At 41.6% G+C, this 21,036-nt stretch overlaps 1 protein-coding gene across 3 annotated transcripts in view; it reads left to right on the forward strand.

The window, feature by feature from the left end:
* CTPS2 (CTP synthase 2) overlaps positions 1 to 21,036 on the forward strand; it is a 164,471-nt gene that overhangs the window by 51,881 nt on the left and 91,554 nt on the right. For all 3 annotated transcript variants that reach the window (XR_012881580.1, XM_075854407.1, XM_075854408.1), the window contains exons 10-14: positions 1,052 to 1,184; positions 1,550 to 1,638; positions 10,161 to 10,255; positions 15,909 to 15,971; positions 16,401 to 16,444. Coding sequence is in view for 2 of the 3 variants with exons in the window: in XM_075854407.1 (XP_075710522.1) it covers positions 1,052 to 1,184; positions 1,550 to 1,638; positions 10,161 to 10,255; positions 15,909 to 15,971; positions 16,401 to 16,444 (424 nt within the window). In the remaining variant the exon portion in view is untranslated. The remainder of the gene's footprint in view (positions 1 to 1,051; positions 1,185 to 1,549; positions 1,639 to 10,160; positions 10,256 to 15,908; positions 15,972 to 16,400; positions 16,445 to 21,036) is intronic.

Genomic DNA, 21,036 nt, shown 5'->3' on the forward strand with positions numbered 1-21,036 from the left:
TATATGCTAATTTGCTGTAGTTAGCCAACTGGGTGCAGCTAGTTTCCCTGCCTCTGATGCTGACCAATCAGCACGAGGAAGCTTGAGGGTAGTTTATGCCCTGTTGGCTAACTACAGAAAAATAGTGTAGAGGGAGCGAACACAACAGTGGGACATATCCCTAAAACGGGGGGTCTAGGAAGAAAGCAACCAGCCCCGGTATCAGGGAAACAGCGCTATTCAGGTCAGTAAACCAGTTAAATTTATATGTCCAAGCGACAGGTTCTCTTTAAAGAGGCTCTGTCACCAGATTATAAGTGCCCCTTCTCCTACATAATCTGATCGGCGCTGTAATGTAGATAACCAGTTCAATTTATATGACTTAGTGACAGGTTCTCTTTAAGCTGTAGACATAATTAGCAAAAAGGTATAAAATTGCTAGTGAGCATTTTAATAATAAATATAACAGATATTAGTCCGTCGTTCTCCAGCTTGCTGCTTCGAGCAGTCCTTTGCCTTCAATTGTGCAGCGGACTTCACACCAAGTAGCTTGTTGCAATCAATCGCTGTGATTGGCAGACTCCAGCAAACAATAGCTTTTTCTTCTTTCAATCCATATTCGTCCCAGCATATATATGTGTTGCGCCTCACTATAAAGTAGTCTGATTTCACAGCTGTCCGGTAAATATCCACTTCAAATAATACGATGCATATCTAGGCTGTGTAATATCTTCACCTGTGTTAGAGCAGCAACAAACACCTGACGTGTCGGGGGTATCCCGTCCAATTTTTCAAACCTTACACGGACATCCTATTCATTTCAATGGGCACTGTAATGCTTCATATTCCTTGTTGTGGCGCTGCCGGTAACTCAACACTTGCTATTGGGATCCCACTGATCAGCTTATCGTCTGGGGACCCTTCTAAAATAACGGATTGTTCATTACGTCCATTTATCAGTAAAGTGATTTTTTTTTTGCCATTAAAATATCTTTGACTGAACATTATTACATTTTTCAGAGAACTAAAACACATTAAATTGTCAACTAGTCATTTTGATCATTTCTACCAGGTATGAACGACTTCTGCAGACCTGCTCCATAGCTCTGGTTGGAAAATATACTAAACTGAGCGATTGTTACACATCTGTCTTCAAGGCTCTAGAGCACTCTGCCCTGGCCATCAACCATAAGCTGAATTTAATGGTAAGTCATCGTTTTTCCCGGTTGGGGTATTTTAGCCGGTGTTATTAGCCTGGTCTGCAGCCGGTGGCTCTCCAGCTGCTGGGAGTTGTAGTTTTGCAACAGTTTGAGATCCACAGATTGGAGAGCATTGTTCTGAGTAGTATATATAGTATAGTAGATGTCCTAGTGGTAGGGGCCAGTATAAGACCTGGGAGGAAGTTTTCTAGGGACCAGCTGCCTCCACTCCTAGGGGCATCATATGTATAAGTTTATAAAGTTGTGGTTTTGACTTTAGTGTTCTATAATACGTATAGAAGAAGGATTGATGGCTGCAGTATATACAGAATGTATCTTCTACTATTAATACATGTTTTATGTCATCTTAGTACATAGACTCGGCTGAGCTAGAACCTTCTACCAAAACTGAAGACCCTGTTAAATACCATAAGGCCTGGGAAAAGCTGTGCAAAGCTCAGTAAGTCCTGTATTTGTACTGACAGTATATAGTAATGTTATATGACTTGCTGTGTCTGGTATTCCCGCTCACCCCCTTTAAAACAGGTGCATTAAGCTGGCCAAAGACACGCGATAACTGTGGGTCCACCAAAGGGGAACCTACACTAGAACTTTAGGGAGCTGCTATTGTTGATACATCTATTATCGGATTTGCTGAGCGGGGGCAGACTTACAATAGAGTTAGGGATCTGCAGGCAAAGACAAATTATCTGCAGTTTCCCTAAAGGCCACGAGAAGGTGCTAGCTTTGTTATGACAGCTACGTCCTAGGAAGAATACAGGCTGTAAATTGTGGCCTGTATTCTGCTAACATATTCAAGTGCATCGGTGGGAAATTTGGTCTCCTGAGCACTGAGCGGTTTAAGGATGTAGTTACATATGTTCTACCAGTGAAGGTAAAAAAACACAATGAAAAACACATGATTCTCCACAATTTTAATTGTGTTTGTCAGGCAGGAAACTGTCCGTTAGAAATAATTAGGTATCCATTAGGATTTACACACTGCAGCGGGTGAGATCTCCCATCCTGGCACTATTATTATTAGCATGCTGCTGATACTGGGATTTTCTATACAATAGTAAGACCCCCAAAAAAATATCTCTGTTATTGATTCCGCAGTCTATGTATCTGAGATTCAGGTCTATTCTATAACATGTATAATCTAATTTTTATTTTTTTAATAAGTAAAAAAAAAAATAGAAGTTCTAACATGAACCTAAAAAACAAATTCAACCCATTATTTATATACATATAATTTTAGATTCAGGTTTTATGTTGTCAATTAATTTGTACAAAAATAATTACGGAGAAGTTCTTGATAATTAAATCCAGTGAGTGCAGAACAGCAAAAATATGCCCCATGGTGCCACTCCTTTCAAAGTCTATGGGACTGACAGAGACCGTCGAGTACATTGCTGGGCTGTTTCCGTCAGTCCCATAAACATTGAATGGAGTGGCAGTGCGCAGTGAGGTGGAACGCAGAGTTAGTGATCGGTGGGAGTCCCAGTTGTGGAGCCCCCAGTGATCAAACATTTTTAAATGACAATTTTGGGAATACCCCAAAGAGAAAATATATTGCAATGTTAGACCTGAAAGGTCCTAGCATTGTTTTATTCCTCAGCGATCACCCGAGCGCTTCTGCCGCTTCGTTTTAGTGGTCGGTGGGGTCTCAGTTCTCTGACCCCCACCTATCAAAACTTCTGACATGTCACTATGACATGTCAGAAGTTTCCTGAAAGTTTAGTTACCCTTTAAAATTCTGCTCACATACCTTTCTTATATCAGTTCAGTTGTCTCTGTCTAAAAAATAAATAAATGGAATAGCCCACCGATTAGTCCGTAGAAATGCATCCATAGGATAACTAAATGGACTAAAGATGGCGGCAGTCATGTGACCCACATCATGTGACCCCTGGCATTCAGGTAACACTATCCAGGTATATAACAGGTTAATAATAGATTATTGAGGAGCAGAAGTTATAAAGTATTTCTACCTCCAGCAACATCTCATCATCATGTCTGCCATGTCTGTGAGGAGCAGCTCTTAGGCGGGATTCACACGACAGGGTTTCCCGGCCGGGTGCCGGCCGTTCATAAATCGGCCGGCACCCGGCTGCATTAGGAATAATAGACCCCTAATGGGGCTATTCACACGACCGATTTTTTGACGGGCCGGGAAAACCGGCCGTCAAAAAATGGGACATGCCCTATTTTCGGCCGGGTACCCGGCCGCCCGGCTCCCATAGAAGTCTATGGGGCCGGGTAATACACGGCCATCACCGTAATGTGTCCCGAGTGATGGACGGGTCTACCTTCGCTCGCGCTCTCTCTCCTCCTCACAGCACAGAGTGCATGTGAGGAGGAGGAGTTGATGCCATTCGGACGAATGGCTACGCTGGAGATACTGTGTGGCAGGGCCGGGGTGTACAGCAGGTGGAAGGGAGCGCTGCGCTGGCTCCCTTCCCCTGTTTGTTACGGTTCCCGACCGCTGGCTGTGTTTTTACGGCCAGCGGTCAGGGTTCTTAAAACCCGAGCCATAGACTTTTTACGGCTCGGGTTTTAACTTGCTGACCGAGCGATCAGGCAGCTGAATGTCGGGTCTCCGGCTGTCAGTGACTGCCGGGGACCCTGAGGAGAGGATAGAAGCAGCTTTCGCTGCTTCTGTCTTCTCCGATGTCTTTTTACACAGCGCTCAATGAACGCTGTGTATAGGAATAGAGACAGCAGCAGCGGCGCTGTCTCTATTCCTCCCGGTGATCATGTGACTGGTCACATGATCGCCGGGTGCCGTTCGTGACAGACTGCTGCTGGGTCTAACTAGACCCAGCACAGCCCTATTAGTGACAATCGTCACTATGAGAGGGCTGATTTCCCCTGTAACTGGGGCTGCTGTGCAGCTCCAGTTACAGTGGAAAAACATGGTGTAAAAGAAAGAAAAAAAATATTAAAAGTTCCAAAAATTTCTTTTTTGACCTTTGAGGGACAGACCATAATAATAAAAAAATAAGTAAAGTGCAAAAAATTCATCCAATTAAAAAACGGTCAGGGAAAAAACCGGATGCAAATCGGCCGTTAAAAACGGCAACACGGCCCGGAACGCAATCGGAACGGATGCAAACCGGCCAAAAACTGCCGATTTTCACAACCGACACTCGGACCCTGTCGTGTGAATGAGGCCTTACATTCTTCTCCCTGTCTCCTCTGTGTGTTGTGTTTTTTTTTAAATATTTAACTTTATTGATAACATGACATCACCTAGAGACAGGCAGCCATTTTATAAATTATCTAGAAACCGTGAATAAACGCACAGTGAAGTAGTTGTTTATCATTATTCCACCTTTAGGCCCTGGTCACATGGCAGAATTTTTGCGGTAGAACCCGCCGCGGATTCCGCCGCAAAATTCCGCCTCCCATTCATTTCAATGGGAGTCGGGCGCTTTTTCAGCTAGCGGGAATAAGAAGCGTCCTGCCCGATCTTCAGGCTGATTATGCCCGAACCTCCCATTGCAGTCAATAGGAGGAGGAATCTCCCTGGCAACAGCGAGAATAATTCCGCTGCAGATTTTGAGGCGGGTTCCTTACTCCTATTCACTTAGCCCATGTATGTGTCCTCTATGGGGCCTCATGCACTATAAGAAAGATAAGTGAGCAGAATTTCTAATACATGTATATTAGAAAACTGTATGATTTCCTGTTCTACAAATAAATAAAAAAACAAATAAAAACTGGACAACCCCTTCAAGGATAAAATTGTGTGCTTATTCATTTTCATAGCATATCTTAATAACCTGCTGACCGTAAAACAACCATAAACTTAAGGAATTTTCCGACCAAAGGCATGGATATGCCATAAATGTCTGATAGTTGGGTGTCCCGCTTCTTGGACCCCCACCTATCCACAGAATGGGGATCTCATGACCTTGATTTAAAATGAAAGTGGCTATTGGCGACTGCAAATAGGATGGGAATCGGGATAGAGCTTGCCACTCTCTCTCTTTTGAAGTCTATGGAAATGACAGAAACAGCTGAGCAAGCCAATCAGCCTCAAATACCCCTCTAAATGATCCAATTCTATCTGCCTGCATCCACCACTAGAGGGAGCTTATGAGCTTTCTGGAAAGACAACCTCTTGTCAAGAAAATTTCCACTTTTTAACCACTTTTCCAAAATTCTGTGATAGTTAACTTCATAGCAAATCTTTATGGGGGTTCGGCTTTGTTTTTTTTTCATTACAGAGCTCCAAATCCACTGCTTCCATTTACACAGCCAAGACCTTGGTCACCCAACCTGTATACAAGTATTCTTCCTGCCCCCTTCCTTTCTACATGTCATGTATATGTTACTTTCCTAGTTAGTGGATGGTTTTCCTGCACTCAGATATAAATGCCAATATTAATTTAATACTACTCCTACTCGTAAGGTTTTCATTCATTGCAAAATGAAAGTCAGAGCCTGGCAAAATAATTCAACTTTTAAATTAAAAAAATGTTGAATTTTGAACAGATAACTGGAAATGCGTTTTACACTCCCTTCCCCCATATTTTTGCAAGGACTGCAGGATTCGCACGCCCTGAAATTTGACTGTTCTCACATTATTCTATATTTATCTTCACATTATAATATATGAAAAGCAGCTGCAACGTGAAATAAGCTTCCTATATGGTTGTGTAATAGAAGTCATTTGGACTTAATAAGTGCGACATTAACATCAACCAGAGTCCTGAGAATGTATGATGGGAGAAATAAATAAAATATAACTGGAGCTTCATTTAGAGACACTTTCTTTTCTCTATACATACTGTACATTTAATATTTGTATGCAGGGGGTCTGTGGACTTAAACTTGTACCCTGCTGGCATGCTACCACCAAGCAGTGAATAGTGACAACCGTCAGACTAATCTCTATCACAGTGGGTGACATGTCCTTCTCAATTACAGTACCGCATCTTATGTTCTTTGATGTTTAAAAACCATTTTCATTTATTATTACTAGTTCTCGGATGCAGTCACAGTAGTCGGTATATATATATTTCTCAGAAAGTACATGAAAGCATTAGTAAGATCTGAAACTTTCTGCACAGACTTACACATTTTTAGGTGATCAAGGTAGGATGCACAAGTTTCTTCAGACAGCTATTTTAATTCATGCTCTTCCAGAAGTATGCAGGTCAACATCATATTCATCGGGTGTATGGGTATTAAAGAACAAAATTTCGTATACAAAGTGCATCATTCAAAAAGAAGAAGCCACATAATAAGAGGTGTTTTTTTTATTAGTGTTTTTAAAGCCTATGTGTTCTACTCTTCTGTTGAGTCCCACTGAGAGTACATTGTGTGTTTAGTATGGAAAAGAACCGCGGCCGTAGAGCTGAAGCCTGTCGGGTGATAACGCCCACTCTCCTCAAGGTCAAAGGAAACTGTACTCGGCTCTGTTCATCTGTGATGTTTAAAGAATGTCGTTGTTCACAAAATGTAACATGTTAGGCTAAATTCACAACATGTTTGTGGTATACTGTGAGGTTATATGCTGGAAAAAAAGCTCCTGATGTATTTGTCACTGTTCTTATTGTTAGGCCTAATTCTGACGAGCGTGTTCGGTCCGTGATATACGGTCCGTGTGTCGGCCGCATTTCCCGGACCGAACACACTGCAGGGAGCCGGGCTCCTAGCATCATAGTTATCTATGACGCTAGGTGTCACTGCCTCGCTGCGGGACAACGGTCCCGTACTGTAATCATGTTTTCAGTACGGGACAGTAGTTCCACGGAGAGGCAGGGACACCTAGCGTCATAGTTAACTACGATACTAGGAGCTCGGCTCCCTGCAGTGTGTTCGGTTCGGGAAATGCGGCCGACACACGGACCGTATATCACGGGCCAAACATGCTCGTCTGAATTAGGCCTTGTTATTTCTTTATATAACTCCATACAATTTTGGTAACGATTTACATTGCACAATATGCAGGTAATACATTGTAAACGTTACAAAAGACAGTGTTGTACACACAAATTGAGTAATTATTTACAAGACACATTAGGTAGGATTCCTGTCCATACAAGCTTATAATATATGAGTAATGGGTAATAGCTACAAGAAGTCATGGAATGGAGTAAGCAGCTCTACACGTCAGGTGGAGAGTGTGGGAATACTGGTAGGGGGGACTCTTAAGACTAGGTTATGTGCTTGTTGGAAGGGGTACGTTTTCTGATAGCTGGAAAGAGGGAGGAAGTTTTAGAAGTCAGGGGAGGCACAAGTGAAGTCTTGTATGCAAGAGTGTGAGGATGTGATTAGAGTGGTAGAGAGAAGGTTGGCAGAGTGGAGTTTACATGTGAAGTTGTATCTGAATTAGAAAACAAATGTAGGACAAAGCAGAATTAGATAGGACTTTCTAGGTTACAGTGAGTATTTTAGAATGCATTCATTCTGTAATGGGCAGCCAGTAGAGGGACTGGCATAGGGTTTTCATTTGAGGAACGATAAAATAGATTGGAGAGCTATTAGACTGTATTGTTGGCAGGCCACAAAGGAGGGCGTTACAATAGTCTAGCCGGGATATAATAAACGCAATTAACTAATACTTTGGTACTGTCCTGTATATGAAAAGGACGGATAAAATAATTGTTTTTGAGTTGCAGACGGCAGGAGGTAGTGAGAGTGTGAATGCAAGGCTTAAAATCTATGAATATCTTTGTACTGATTTTTTTTATTCTATTGCTTTCTGAATGCAAAGTTAAGCATCTTTCTAAATTGATTTAAATAAAAAATGTCCTACCATTTTGCTGCTGTAGAGTTTGTGCAGCTCCTGTAGATAACTATCTGTGCTGTTGCTTCTAACTCCAATCTGTCAGTCCACTGCTCTTGATGGGCTAATGTAATCTGTACTTGGCAGATCAGAAAATCGAGAGGGGGAACAGCTTCCAAGTCTTTAGGAAAGCCAGATTACACAGGCTGTCAGCATCAGAGTGTAGATAGGGAGGAGATCAGAGGGCAAATCACACAGGCTATCAATGTAGAGAGAAAGCTGTGCTGATACATGAGAACTAGTGAAGGCTGCAGCATCCTGGGCACACAGAACTCACATACAGCATGCATTACAGGGGGGACTCTTCCACAGGAGAAAAGTCTGAAACTATAGCAGGTTGCGAACTAAATATCAGTCGGTCTAAAAATGGATGAACCATAAGCATATAAAAAAAATCTATATATTACTTTATGTTAAAGGGGTTTCCAGTCCCTAAAAATTGATGGCCTATCCTCAAGATAGGCCATTATTAGCTGATTGCTCGGGTTCCGACTCCCGGGAACCCTGCCGATCAGCTGTTTTGGAGTGGGTGCAGCACTCATACGAGCCCTGCTTCCCCTTACTTTCTTCTTGCTCACTGTAAACCATCGACACAGATGTAGCGATGATTCACAGTATTGTAACCTTCCATTGAATTGAATGGGAGAAGACTGCAATACTGTGAATTGCTGCTACATCTGTGTCGACGATTCATAGTGATCAAGTAGAAATGAAGGGGAAGCAGCCCTCGTATGAGTGCTGCACCCCCTTCAAAACAGCTAATCGGCGGGGATCCAAGCGATCACATATTGATGGCCTACAGGATAGGGTAAAGAAAAGAAGCTCCTATATGGGGTGCTCCCATCGCTGATATAAGCACTTGACGGTAGTTAGAAATAATTTTTTTCTGTTTATTCGGGACCACTCACAATAAAACAAACACTGAATATAATGAGGTGCTATGCATTTCGACGTAGTTCCTAGATCTTCATCAGGCTTATCTTATTACGGATAAAATACGGATGCACTACGGACCGTTTTTGCGGAACCCGTCCGTATATACGGATAATTTACGAATGACTACGGAACCGTATTTACGGACAGTGTTTACGGGTAGATGAAAATGCGGTTTAAGTGCGTGCTGAAAAAAGGTGGTGACAGATGCTCTTTAATTATGATGTTTTGAGCATGTTCTATCATAAATACATGCAATAGTGTAGTATAAGTAGAGGTGTCTGCATTCTGTATCTTAGTGGGGATTAGTATAGCGTTCTAATAAATGTATTCATCAAACATCTAATCTGTCATCTGCTGAGTGAAGTAGTCATCCAAATGATATCTGAATAAGGCATTATATGCCTTTTTTACATTTGAGTGTTGATACAGTCCGTCACACGGCTGCATGTATTTCTATGGGCCTATTCATAAGGTCCGTTTTTTTAGCGAACCATGTGAAGGGCCCGTGAAAAAATAGGATATGTCCTATTTTTGTCTGTTTTCACAGATTACTCAAGTTTATGAGGGATTCGTCAAAACGGGTCCCACACGGGTGCAAATCGGCCATGAAAAACGGCAGTATTTCACAGCCGGTTTGACACGCTTATCCGAATAAGGCTTAGTTTACATCTGCTTTCCATCAGAACGGAACCCTGACTGAAGCAAATGGAAACCATAGGTTTCCGTTTGCATCATCATTGATTTCAGTAGTGATGGATCCGGTGCAAATGGTTTCTGTTTATCTCCGTTGTGCAAGGGTTCCGTCGTTTTGACAGACACAATACCTTAGTCGACTGCGCTAAAACGACGGAACCCTTGCACAACTGGGACAAACGGAAATCATTTGCACCGGATCCGTCACCACTGAAATCAATGGTGATGCAAACCAATGGTTTCCGTGTTTTTCACTCAGGGTCCCGTTCTGACGGAAAGCTCCGATGGAACGCCAGAACAGAGCCATGACGCAGATGAGAACGAAGCCTTAGAGTTTAAAAACTGATATAGACTAATGTTTGTTTTATGTTTTTTTATAACTTATTTTTTTAAATAAATGAAATGTAGGTAGTAAGATGAAATGTAACTAATAATAACCTCCAATTCACCTGCCTCCCTATAACAATCCATCTGTTAAAACCCGCATACAGCAATATCATTTTTTACAGCTTATGTTTCACAATGAAATGCAGAGATTATTTTTTTTCTAGGGGTATATTAGTTCCTGGTGGATTTGGATCACGAGGAACTGAAGGAAAACTTCAAGCAATCACCTGGGCCAGAGAAAGAAAGATTCCTTTCCTAGGTACAGCAGTTATTTATTTTTTTCAACTTACATTTTTATTACGTTTCCAATATAACAAAGGGGAAAAGGAAACACATTTGCATTACATAATCCATTCCAATAAAACAATTCCATACATTGTCTGCAAGTTAGCATACAATCTTGATGAATTATAGTACAAACTCAACAGAAATAACAAACGGACAAATCTCAGCTTCTTCGGCTGTAACGTAATAAGTTTAATGAAGACCGCCATGTTACCTTCTTCCAAAACATGTAAAGTCTAAACCAGAGGTTGTGCCCTCCCATATCTATCCCACAAACCGTCAGAAGACCTCAGTGAGAATTTTTTCTTTTATAGGACTATTCAAAAGTATAAGACGTCAAATCAGAAGATAGGAAGATAAATCTATAGCCTCGAACGTACCACCCAAAGCTACCAACGCCCATGTCACAAGGGAAGGGGGGGGGGGGAGGCAGTCCCGGACAACCTATATTCAGACCATAAGGCCCATTGCACGCGAAAACTATTGAATGTATTTAGACGTACAGGTACCATCTTCTCCATAACATAGTCAAATTGCACTAAATTATTTAACTCCGTTGTTGTAATCGGATCTGAGGACTTCCAAGACCTAGCTATCAATAATCTGGCAGCCAGAATTACATGGCCAACAACCCACCAAAACTCTGTAGGAATGTCAACAAGGCCAATGAAACATAGTGCCAGAGCAGGGGATGGAGAGACCTTAAACTGTACAATAAAAGAGATAACTGTGAAAGTTGCTAGAGGGCAAGTCCGCCATGCATGCATATAACTATCATACCGCAACCCCTCCAACATGACAGAGAGTAAGTAACATTAAATTTAGCAATTTGCAGAGGGGTTCTATACCACCTAAGTAATATCTTTTGCGCTGTTTCTCTATGACCAGCTCCCCTTGAAATTCTGGAGACCCAATGTATAGCAGAATACCATTCAATTAGTGAAATTTCCAATTTTAAATCTATTTCCCAATGCAACAGATACCCTGGCTTGACTAATGACTGAGATCGGGAAACCTCAGAATAAAACAAAGAGTTCCCTTTGGGTTTGGGCAATGCTAGAACAAGTATCTTATATGCACTAATAGGGAATACTGGGGTATCCAGAAAACTCGACTGTAAGATATGGCGGATTTGAAAGTATTTAAATGTTTTTAAATGTATTTAAAAGTATTTTCATGTTTGGGAATGTGGTATCTATGTACCAAATTATGAAAAGGTATTAATGCATCTCCATCATACAGTGAACCTATATCACATATCCCAGCCTTTACCCAGGTCCTTATATTGATTTCTGGCACAAAGGAAGATAGATAGCAGAGGGGCAGTAGCTTCAAGGATATACACTCCGACACAGGCGTAACTGAAGTAAGATATCTCCAGGAGGATACAGAAGCAACAATATAAAGTAAAGGTTTACACAGTACTGGGCGTTTAGACCCTTTTATTGACAGAAGGGAGACCAGAGGAAACCCCACCATGGACCTCTCAATCTCCACCCATCTAGGATCCGAATTACTATGCCACCAATGATACATATGGGTAAGAACAGTAGAGTGAAAGTATTTTTTAACATCCGGAACTCCCATCCCCCCAGAAGGCCAAGGTCTAACCATCGTGGAAAACCGTATTCTCGGTTTCCTTCCAGCCCATATGAAATCCTTAAGTAATTTCTGGAGTTTGGAAAGGTAAACATTAGAAACCGGGATAATTACCATACGAAACATATATAATATTACAGGTAATACCATCATTTTAACTATAGCTATCTTCCCCGCCCAGGAGATAATAGGTTTTGAATATTTTTTCAATAATTTAGAGACTTTAGAAAGTAATGGGATGTAGTTCTTCGTAAAGAGAGCTGAACTAGGGTTAGTAATAGACACTCCCAGGTATGTAATCTGATCTTTTTTCATTCATAGGGAAATTGCGCACTTAAAGCAGCTTTAATGGTGGGATCTATACCTATACTCAATATTTGGGACTTAGCCGGGTTAACTTTATAGTATGATACTCTACCGAACTCTAAAATAGCATTCTGAACCGAAGTTAAAGAATGTAGAGGATCCGTAATTGCAAGAAGAACATCATCGGCATAAAGACCAATTTTATGGAACCCAGGACCAATTCTAATACCCCCAATATTCGGATCATTGCGTATCAACTCTGCCAATGGTTCCATGGCTAAGGCAAATATGATGGTATCTTAAATGAGTTGGACAAAAACCCAGGGGAAAGAACTCTATAGAGGATTTTATAAAACCTCTAATGCCAAAATGCTCCAAAAGGTGAGATAAATAATTCCAATGCACTCGATCAAACGCCTTCTCTGCATCCAAAGCTAAAAGCAGAGAAGGCCTTTGAGATACTTCCGCACACTGCCCTAGGTTTATAAACCTACGAGTTCTGTCCTGAGTCTGTCGTCCTGCCACAAACCCTACTTGATCTGATTTAACTAATTCGGGGACAATTTTGAAAAGTCTGTTTGTAAGAATTTTTGCATAAATTTTAATATCCGAATTCAAAAGGGAGATTGGGCGGAAGTTAGCTGGAGATATAGGGATATATGGTCTTTTCCGAGCTTTGGAATGGTGACTATGGTAGCAGATAGCATTTCCTCCGGGAAATTACCATCTGTTGCAGCCTTATTAAAGACTTGCAGAAGGTGAGGGGCTAAAATTGTGGCATACACTTTATAATAATTATTTGTGAGCCTTAAATAATTTAAGGGAAGATATGGCTTTAATTGTCTCAGACAAATGGAGCCAAAAGGTCTAATAACTGGGGTTGGGAAACCTGTGGCAACGGGACAGAATTGAAAAAGTCCGTAATATCAGACACTGTAGGTTGATAGGTGTCATTATCTCCATGTAGGTTATACAAAGCACTGTAATAAGCTTGAAATTTCTCAGCAATTAATCTAGGATCCAGGACTTTATACCCCTTTTCATCTATAAGATGAGCAATGCGAGAGTGCGGCGCTGCTTGTTTTAGTTTCTTAGCCAAAAATGCCCCAGCTTTGTTATTATGCATATAAGTATGCATTTGCATGCGTTTGAGATACAAATCCTGCTGGGAAGCAAGTAAAGATTGTACATTTAAACATAAGGAGCGCAATTCAGTCGCATAACTTATTGTGGGGCCTATTTTATTTTTCAGTTCCAGACTCAAAAAGTTCATGGTTAAAGAGGCTCTGTCACCAGATTTTGCAACCCCTGTCTGCTATTGCAGCAGATAGGCGCTGCAATGTAGATTACAGTAAAGTTTTTATTTTTAAAAAATGAGCATTTTTGGCCAAGTTATGACCATTTTTGTATTTATGCAAATGAGGCTTGCAAAAGTACAACTGGGCGTGTTTAAAGTAAAAGTCCAACTGGGCGTGTATTATGTGTTACATCTGGGCGTGTTTACTTCTTTTACTAGCTGGGCGTTGTGTATAGAAGTATCATCCACTTCTCTTCACAACGCCCAGCTTCTGGCAGTGTAGACACAGCGTGTTCTCGAGAGATCACGCTGTGACATCACTCACTTCCTGCCCCAGGTCCTGCATCGTGTCGGACGAGCGAGGACACATCGGCACCAGAGGCTACAGTTGATTCTGCAGCAGCATCGGCGTTTGCAGGTAAGTAGATGTAGCTACTTACCTGCAAACGCTGATGCTGCTGCAGAATCAACTGTAGCCTCTGGTGCCGATGTGTCCTCACTCGTTTGACACGATGCAGGACCTGGGGCAGGAAGTGAGTGATGTCACAGCGTGATCTCTCGAGAACACGCTGTGTCTGCACTGCCAGAAGCTGGGCGTTCTGAAGAGAAGTGGATGATACTTCTCGTCAGAACGCCCAGCTAGTAAAAGAAGTAAACACGCCCAGATGTAACACACATAATACACGCCCAGTTGTACTTTTACTGTAAACACGCCCAGTTGTACTTTTGCAAGCCTCATTTGCATAAATACAAAAATGGTCATAACTTGGCCAAAAATGCTCATTTTTTAAAAATAAAAACGTTACTGTAATCTACATTGCAGCGCCTATCTGCTGCAATACCAGATAGGGGTTGCAAAATCTGGTGACAGAGCCTCTTTAAATCCGATATCTCCTTTTCCCTTTTCCTCTTAGCCCGTGAACAAGCTTTTATCAGCATCCCTCTCATATATGCCTTATGAGAATTCCATAATACGTGTGGACAGGAAACTGAGCCCACATTAGTAGAAAAATACTGTGTCAGTTCATCTATCAATTTTAGTTTTATGATCAGAGTGGTGGAGAATATAGTCGTTTAACCGCCATTGGAAAGTGCTAAGAGAGGAAAATTTTTCCGCTAAAGAAAGAGAAACCCGGGCATGATCTGACCAGGTAATCTGTCCAATATCAGTGGACTGAGATTGCAGGAGTCCCTGATTATTTACTAAAAATAAATCAATTCTAGAATATGAGACAATGGGGGGAGAGAAATCTTCATCCACAGAAATTGCCCCATCAGCATGTAATGAAAGGCTAGGAATGACTGTATCTTCAGACATCTGGGTGAGCAAGTCAGCCGCGGAGAGCCCTCATCCTGCGGCATACAGAGTTTGCAAAGTATTCTGTAAGCTTCCTAGGAACGGTTTTGCCCCTACGTTTAGTCATAGTAGATTATTATATAAGCTGTATATGTACAGTCAGAGGTATCCCAGGAAAAAAGGTAACAAAATAAACGACCCTATAGTAATAGTGAATACAATAAGGGTGCTAAAAATCCAAATCCCAGCAGTTATCTCTACTGTTGCATCCGATACAGAGATGCTGCAATACAATGTATTCAAATGATACTGAGGAGCAAACTTAGTCCACTGTTTCAAAGCTCCAATTCACATGAAAGGTATCAGCCTCTCACAGGCAATTATATCCACTTTGGTATCCTCAAATACTTAACCTCTGTTTGTTCGTATATGGCCAATGCTGACTACCACTGTCAAGTCCGGTGCTGCAAAGCTGAACAGGGTCTCAGACAAGCAGGCCAATAATCAATGTGTGCAACAACCACGCCAGTACTCAACTTGTCTTCTGCGCAGCTCGCTTGTAGCAAGGAGAAACCACGATGCCGGATGGTAATAGTTATTTATGCCGGATGGTAATAGTTATTTATGGCGCCAGGTGCAGCATGCGGCCGCTCAAGCCGAGTCCCCGGCCCACTTCCGATACAGGGATCTCATCCCCAAGGGTATGTAACATAGAACTAGGGTTTTGCACAATAATATTGCAACTTTTTGGTTTTACCACCCCACACTAAAGCCCCACGCACACGATCGTAGATTTCGTCCGTAATTACGGACCCATACATTTCTATGGCCGATGGACACCTTCCCGTACATTTACGGGAAGGTGTCTGGGCCATAGGAATATTCCCTAAAAAATAGGACATGTCCTATTTTTATATTTTACGGCCCATTCTCCCATACTTTATAATGGGAGCACGGTCCGCTAATGCGGATGACTTTCTGCGGCTGTCCGTGCCTGTAATCACGGATCGTGGTTACGGGCATGGTCGTGTGCATGGGGCCCAAGTGGTCGGAACGTGACGGAGTTTATGGCGGAAATGTATTCTGTGTTATTTTATTTTTTTTAACCATTTTTACTTTATATTTCAGGAGTTTGCTTAGGGATGCAGTTGGCTGTAGTGGAATTTGCAAGAAATTGCTTGAACTGGAAAGGTGGGTATTCTTATTATTTGACTGTGAATCTAAGGACATGAATCCTTCTGTTAATTTTACAAAGCGTTGCGTTAAAGTTTTTAACAATATACTTGTATTACAGCTGCGTTGAAAGGAGAAAATGTTAGATAATTATAGCAATCTCAAAAAATTTTTAATGAAAAATGCTTCACTGCTTGTGAATCCAAACCTCTCCTCACCACGAACGTGCTGGTGAGAAAGACCAGGGGCCCTTGTACTAGTGAGTATTGGGGGTCTAAGAGGTGTAGTCCACAGCGATCTAGCATTTATCACATTTCCTTTTGATAGTTAATAAATGTTATTTGTGGGGGGGGGGGGGTAACTAATTTTAAAACATAAAGCAAAAAAAAATGTTATTTACTTTTGCTGATTTAATAATCTTTTATCCGATTTTTTTGACTTGCGCAGATGCAAACTCTACAGAATTTGACCCAAACACTAAAAATCCAGTGGTGAGTAACTAAGCAATTCACATTTACTGTTATTTCACTGATGACTTATCCAAATTATATTAAATGGGTTTTAAGATATAAGATAAATATAAAGGATACAAGATCGATGGCACAAGTTGTAAATGTGTGATCTGTGGGGGTCTAACAATGGGACCCCTGCTAAATCGGGACACACATCCTGCTCTCCTATCTCTATCTCTAACCTATATGTAGAAGCAGCATGGAAGAGATTATACAGCAGTAGACCAGTCTAGCTGAGAATCCAGCATTGGGGTCACAAAGAAATCTTACCAGCAGCCTACGTTTCTCACTCTGCTCATGTTTCCTCCCCCTGCTCACCCCTCTTCTCTCCATAGACTTGTATAGACAGACAGTGTAGAGACACACTTTCTCCTTCTTCAGTCTGTCAATTCTGCTCTGTAAGGCCCCACGCAGACAACCGTAGCCATAATCCCGGTCCGTGATTACAGCTACGGCCGGCCACGGACAGTCGTCCGCATTTGCGGGCCGTGTTCCCATTATAAGGTATGGGAGCACGGGCCGTAAAATAAAAAAATAGGACATGTTCTATTGAAATCTACGGTCGTGTGCATGGTGCATAACCCGGGGCAGACTTTGCTGGACAACAGGGGTTGGACAGTAGATTACAGAAAGGGAGACACCTAGTGCCAGTAACTTCACACATAAATTGCATGGATAAAACAACAAAATTTTAATAGTAAGTATATTACAAAGTTGTTTTATATGAGGTATACTGATTAGATCAGGTGTTTGAAAAATTAGGGGCTGAGGGAATGTCCTTCAGACTCCATCAGACCCAGAACTGAGCGTATCTGTGTATTGTCTCAGATAGCCGTCAACCTTTCACAATTGGAAACACAGGGTGAACTGATTTGATAGCATTTGCCTATCACCTAACCTTTGGATTACTCTGACAATGTCCATTTAATATGTTTGCCTGCAAACAGAACTCTTCAGAACCAGATCGGTCAGGTTCGTGGAGTTGGATCATAACATGGAAAAAGATACATTTCACCTCCCAGCCGGGACAAAAGGGTCGTATATTGTCTGAGTACCACACTACACACTCACGTGATATATATATGTACACACAGTACTATATACGTGACGGATCCTGTTGATTCCCATACGGGTTATCGAAGTACAATGCAAAGGGAAGCCCATAAATTATCATTTAAATCTGTGTCCATACAAATTTGCATCAAAGTATATTGGTGACCAGTGTTCTGTGTCCTGGTTGTTGGAGTCCGTCCACTTGTAGCGTGTTTTATTTAGTTTTAGGAATAAATGTTCTATGTGTATTAGTATACATACAAGATGTTCTCAGCTGTTGTTTACTATGTTTATACGCCAGTTATTTTTTGGCCAAAACACTTTATACTCTATGACTAAACGCCAACGTTTCTCTCCATAAGGTCTGCTTAGCCCAAATATAGTTTTCTGTACACGCTTGCTGAAGTCTTTGGGATGTTCACAGTTTGCGAGCACAAATTGAGCAGATTAGCACTGATGCAGAGATTAAACACATTGGCTAAACTGGTAAATCTCCTGTTGACGATGTAAAGCACTGCAATAGTATAATAAAGGAAATGCTCGCTATAGAGAAGAGAATTGAAAGCGTAAAATTGTAGATTTAGGGATTATGTGTCCATGAAATATGGAAATATTAGGCTTAGTAAATTGCTCAGGCTGCTCTTAGAATAATATTATACAAAATGATTTGTGAAATTTTATTTAATTCTATTATATTTTGGACAATCTTATGTCTTTAAGGATTCTTATCCTGAGTATGGTTTTGTAACCCCATTGTTATAAATATTAAGGTGTACCCCCAGGTGCATTATTTAATATTGCCTCATCAGTGATTCTCTTACATATTTTACATAGCAGAATGCTTGTGCTGTATTTTGTTTTTGTGCTGATTTTCGGCCATCCATCAACAGCCTACTATTTTGCCACTTGGGCACATGATAGACCACTGTACGCAGCCATCTATAATTTGCTATTTAAGGACGCCTTCAGGGAATGGTTTGTCCGCTGGCTGCCCTTCTCTACTTTTACTGTTCTGCTCGTGAAAGTATATTATGGGGAGCTATTGATTCCCTGAAATATTAATCTGCGTACCAACAATATTGTCTTGACTATTTACATACATTATGTATACGGGATCTCAGGTCAACTGAGAGTATAATAAGAAATTCGAGCTGGTCTAGTGCTAGGTTATCTGAGCTATATTTATGTATTCCTGTATTCTTTTAAAGTCTATTTAACCGCCCACCTTCCTTTAGTTCCTTTGGATATGCAAGCTTTAGTTATAACTGGACATGGCCACTGCGCCTACTTACGCCACCCACGTCCGTCTTCTATTCTCACTACAACTGCCGTACATTTCACGCATCCAATGACATCTTAAGGGGACAAGCACATGTTAACTGGTCGGTGCTCAGTCTGTAACTTATCACCTCTGATTATTTAACCTGCTCAGAACTTTGCCTGAGTATCAAGGTTGTTTGGATCCCGTCCATTTGTTAAAGTGTTTGTTGTTTTGGATTTGACCCAGACTGTTTCCCGACTCTACCTTTTTGGGCTTGCCCTGACCTGTATCTGTCTTATCATAGCACTCTTCGGATATATCTACTGCTAGCCATCATTGTGTGCTTTTAGAGACTTCTCCTGGGAATCCCTTTGCCCCTGTGAGGGGAATTTTAAGGTGAGAAATCACAGTGCCGCTCCCCGGTTGAGTTCTAGGCAAAATCTAATATTAACACAGTGAGTCCACGCACCTGTCCAGAATTGACCGTGACACTGGGTTACCCTGTTTTAAGTAAGCAAGCATAGGTAAAGCTGGCCATGCACTAGTGATTTTAGATGGCCGTATGGTGAATGACTTTTTATTAATAGTTGGTGTAAATTTTTTTGTAGTTTTTAACGTTATGACCTCATTTAAGAGAGCCGCTACTGTAATATTAAAGGGATAGTACAGGTTTAGAAAAGCATGGCTGCTTTATTTCAGAAAGAGCACCATACCTGCCACCAGGTTGTGTGTGGTATTGCAGCTCAGCTTCATTCACTTCAATACCACACACAACCACACACAACCCGTGGACAGGTGTGGCAGTGTTTATGGAAGAAAGCAGCAATTTTTTTATAATCCTGGTTATATGCAGAGCCACACAGTGAATAATGACATTGCAACACAGCAACTGCAGGAGATAGCACAGTCCAATAGCACAGCTGCTGGTTGTCTCATGATGAAATATTAAATTTCTCTGTAAGTTCAAGCAAAACAACAATTTTCAAATTGAGTTATTAAAATAGATTTCTCCTTTGTCTATATATTGTGATTTCATACAGTAGTGTTCAAAAAAATAGCAGTCCAACATCATTAACTTGATAAATCAATGTTTTTGGTAGAAGTGATATCTCTACATAGCAAATAATTTACTTGTAAGTGTAGTAGAGTAGTAGAAAAAAAACAGAGCCAACATTTAGGACATGAATGCCGCTCATTCTGAAGAATCATTAATTTAAAGCAGCTTGTTCAAAATAATAGCAGTGAGGGGTTAAATTGGGGAAACACTTCATTCTGTGGAATAACAGGTGTCAATTGTGGCCTTTATTTAAGGTGGCAAATGTTACACATGTTGGTTATAGTGCATTTCCTTTTGAAATACTGGGGAAAATGGGTCTTACCACAGACATTGTTCTGATGAAAAACGTACTTTGATTAAAGTTGATTGGAGAGGGAAAAACATAGAGAAGTGCAGCAAATTATAGGCTGCTCAGCTAAAATGATCTCAAATGCCTTGAAGTGGCAACCAAAAGACACGGAAGGAAGCGGGAAACTACTCTTCGAATGGATCGAAGAATAGGCAAAATGTCTGTCACGAAGCGGGGTGTGGACCCACTGGGCCGTGCCGCGTAGCGGGATGGCAGCTTGCCAAACAGGTAAAGAACAGAGTACAATAGTTCGGTGAGGATACCTGATGCAACGTAGACAGTGGTGAGGCAGGCACGTCCAGGACCAGGTGGCGGGAAGACGTCAGGTGAGGTGTAGCAAAGCAAGTGTAGACTGTAGCACAGCGCGGCAACAGCTCAGCACAGCACTAGAACAGGATAGCACGGAAACAGGATACGGGATACAGGAACAAGGTACACTGGGAAACTGGAAGACACTGGGAGACCATTAGCATGCCAAACTATGGGTAACAAACCACGCTCTGTCAAAGAGCAAGAGGGCAGAGCCCTTTTTATAGCCCAGGGCATCCTGGGCTAGAATGCAGACTCCCTGCAAAATGCGCACACCTGTCCTTTAAGACAGTGCACGCGCAGGCATGCGCGCCCTCCGGAGACAGTCTCGAAGTCCGGAATTGAGTGCTGGCGCCTCACAGGAGGACGACGCTGCACAGAGGTAAGATGTCCATGGCTACAGCCGTCGAGGTTTAAGTCAGAACGACAAGCCATGGCCCTAGACGTTACAATGGCAAAGGCTCAGCCAATTATCACCTCCAGAAAGATGAAAGAAGATGTGGAGTTACCAGTGAGTACTGCTACATCAGAAGACTATTAAG

Source organism: Rhinoderma darwinii, chromosome 2, assembly GCF_050947455.1.
Source record: "Rhinoderma darwinii isolate aRhiDar2 chromosome 2, aRhiDar2.hap1, whole genome shotgun sequence".
NCBI lineage: Eukaryota > Metazoa > Chordata > Amphibia > Anura > Rhinodermatidae > Rhinoderma > Rhinoderma darwinii.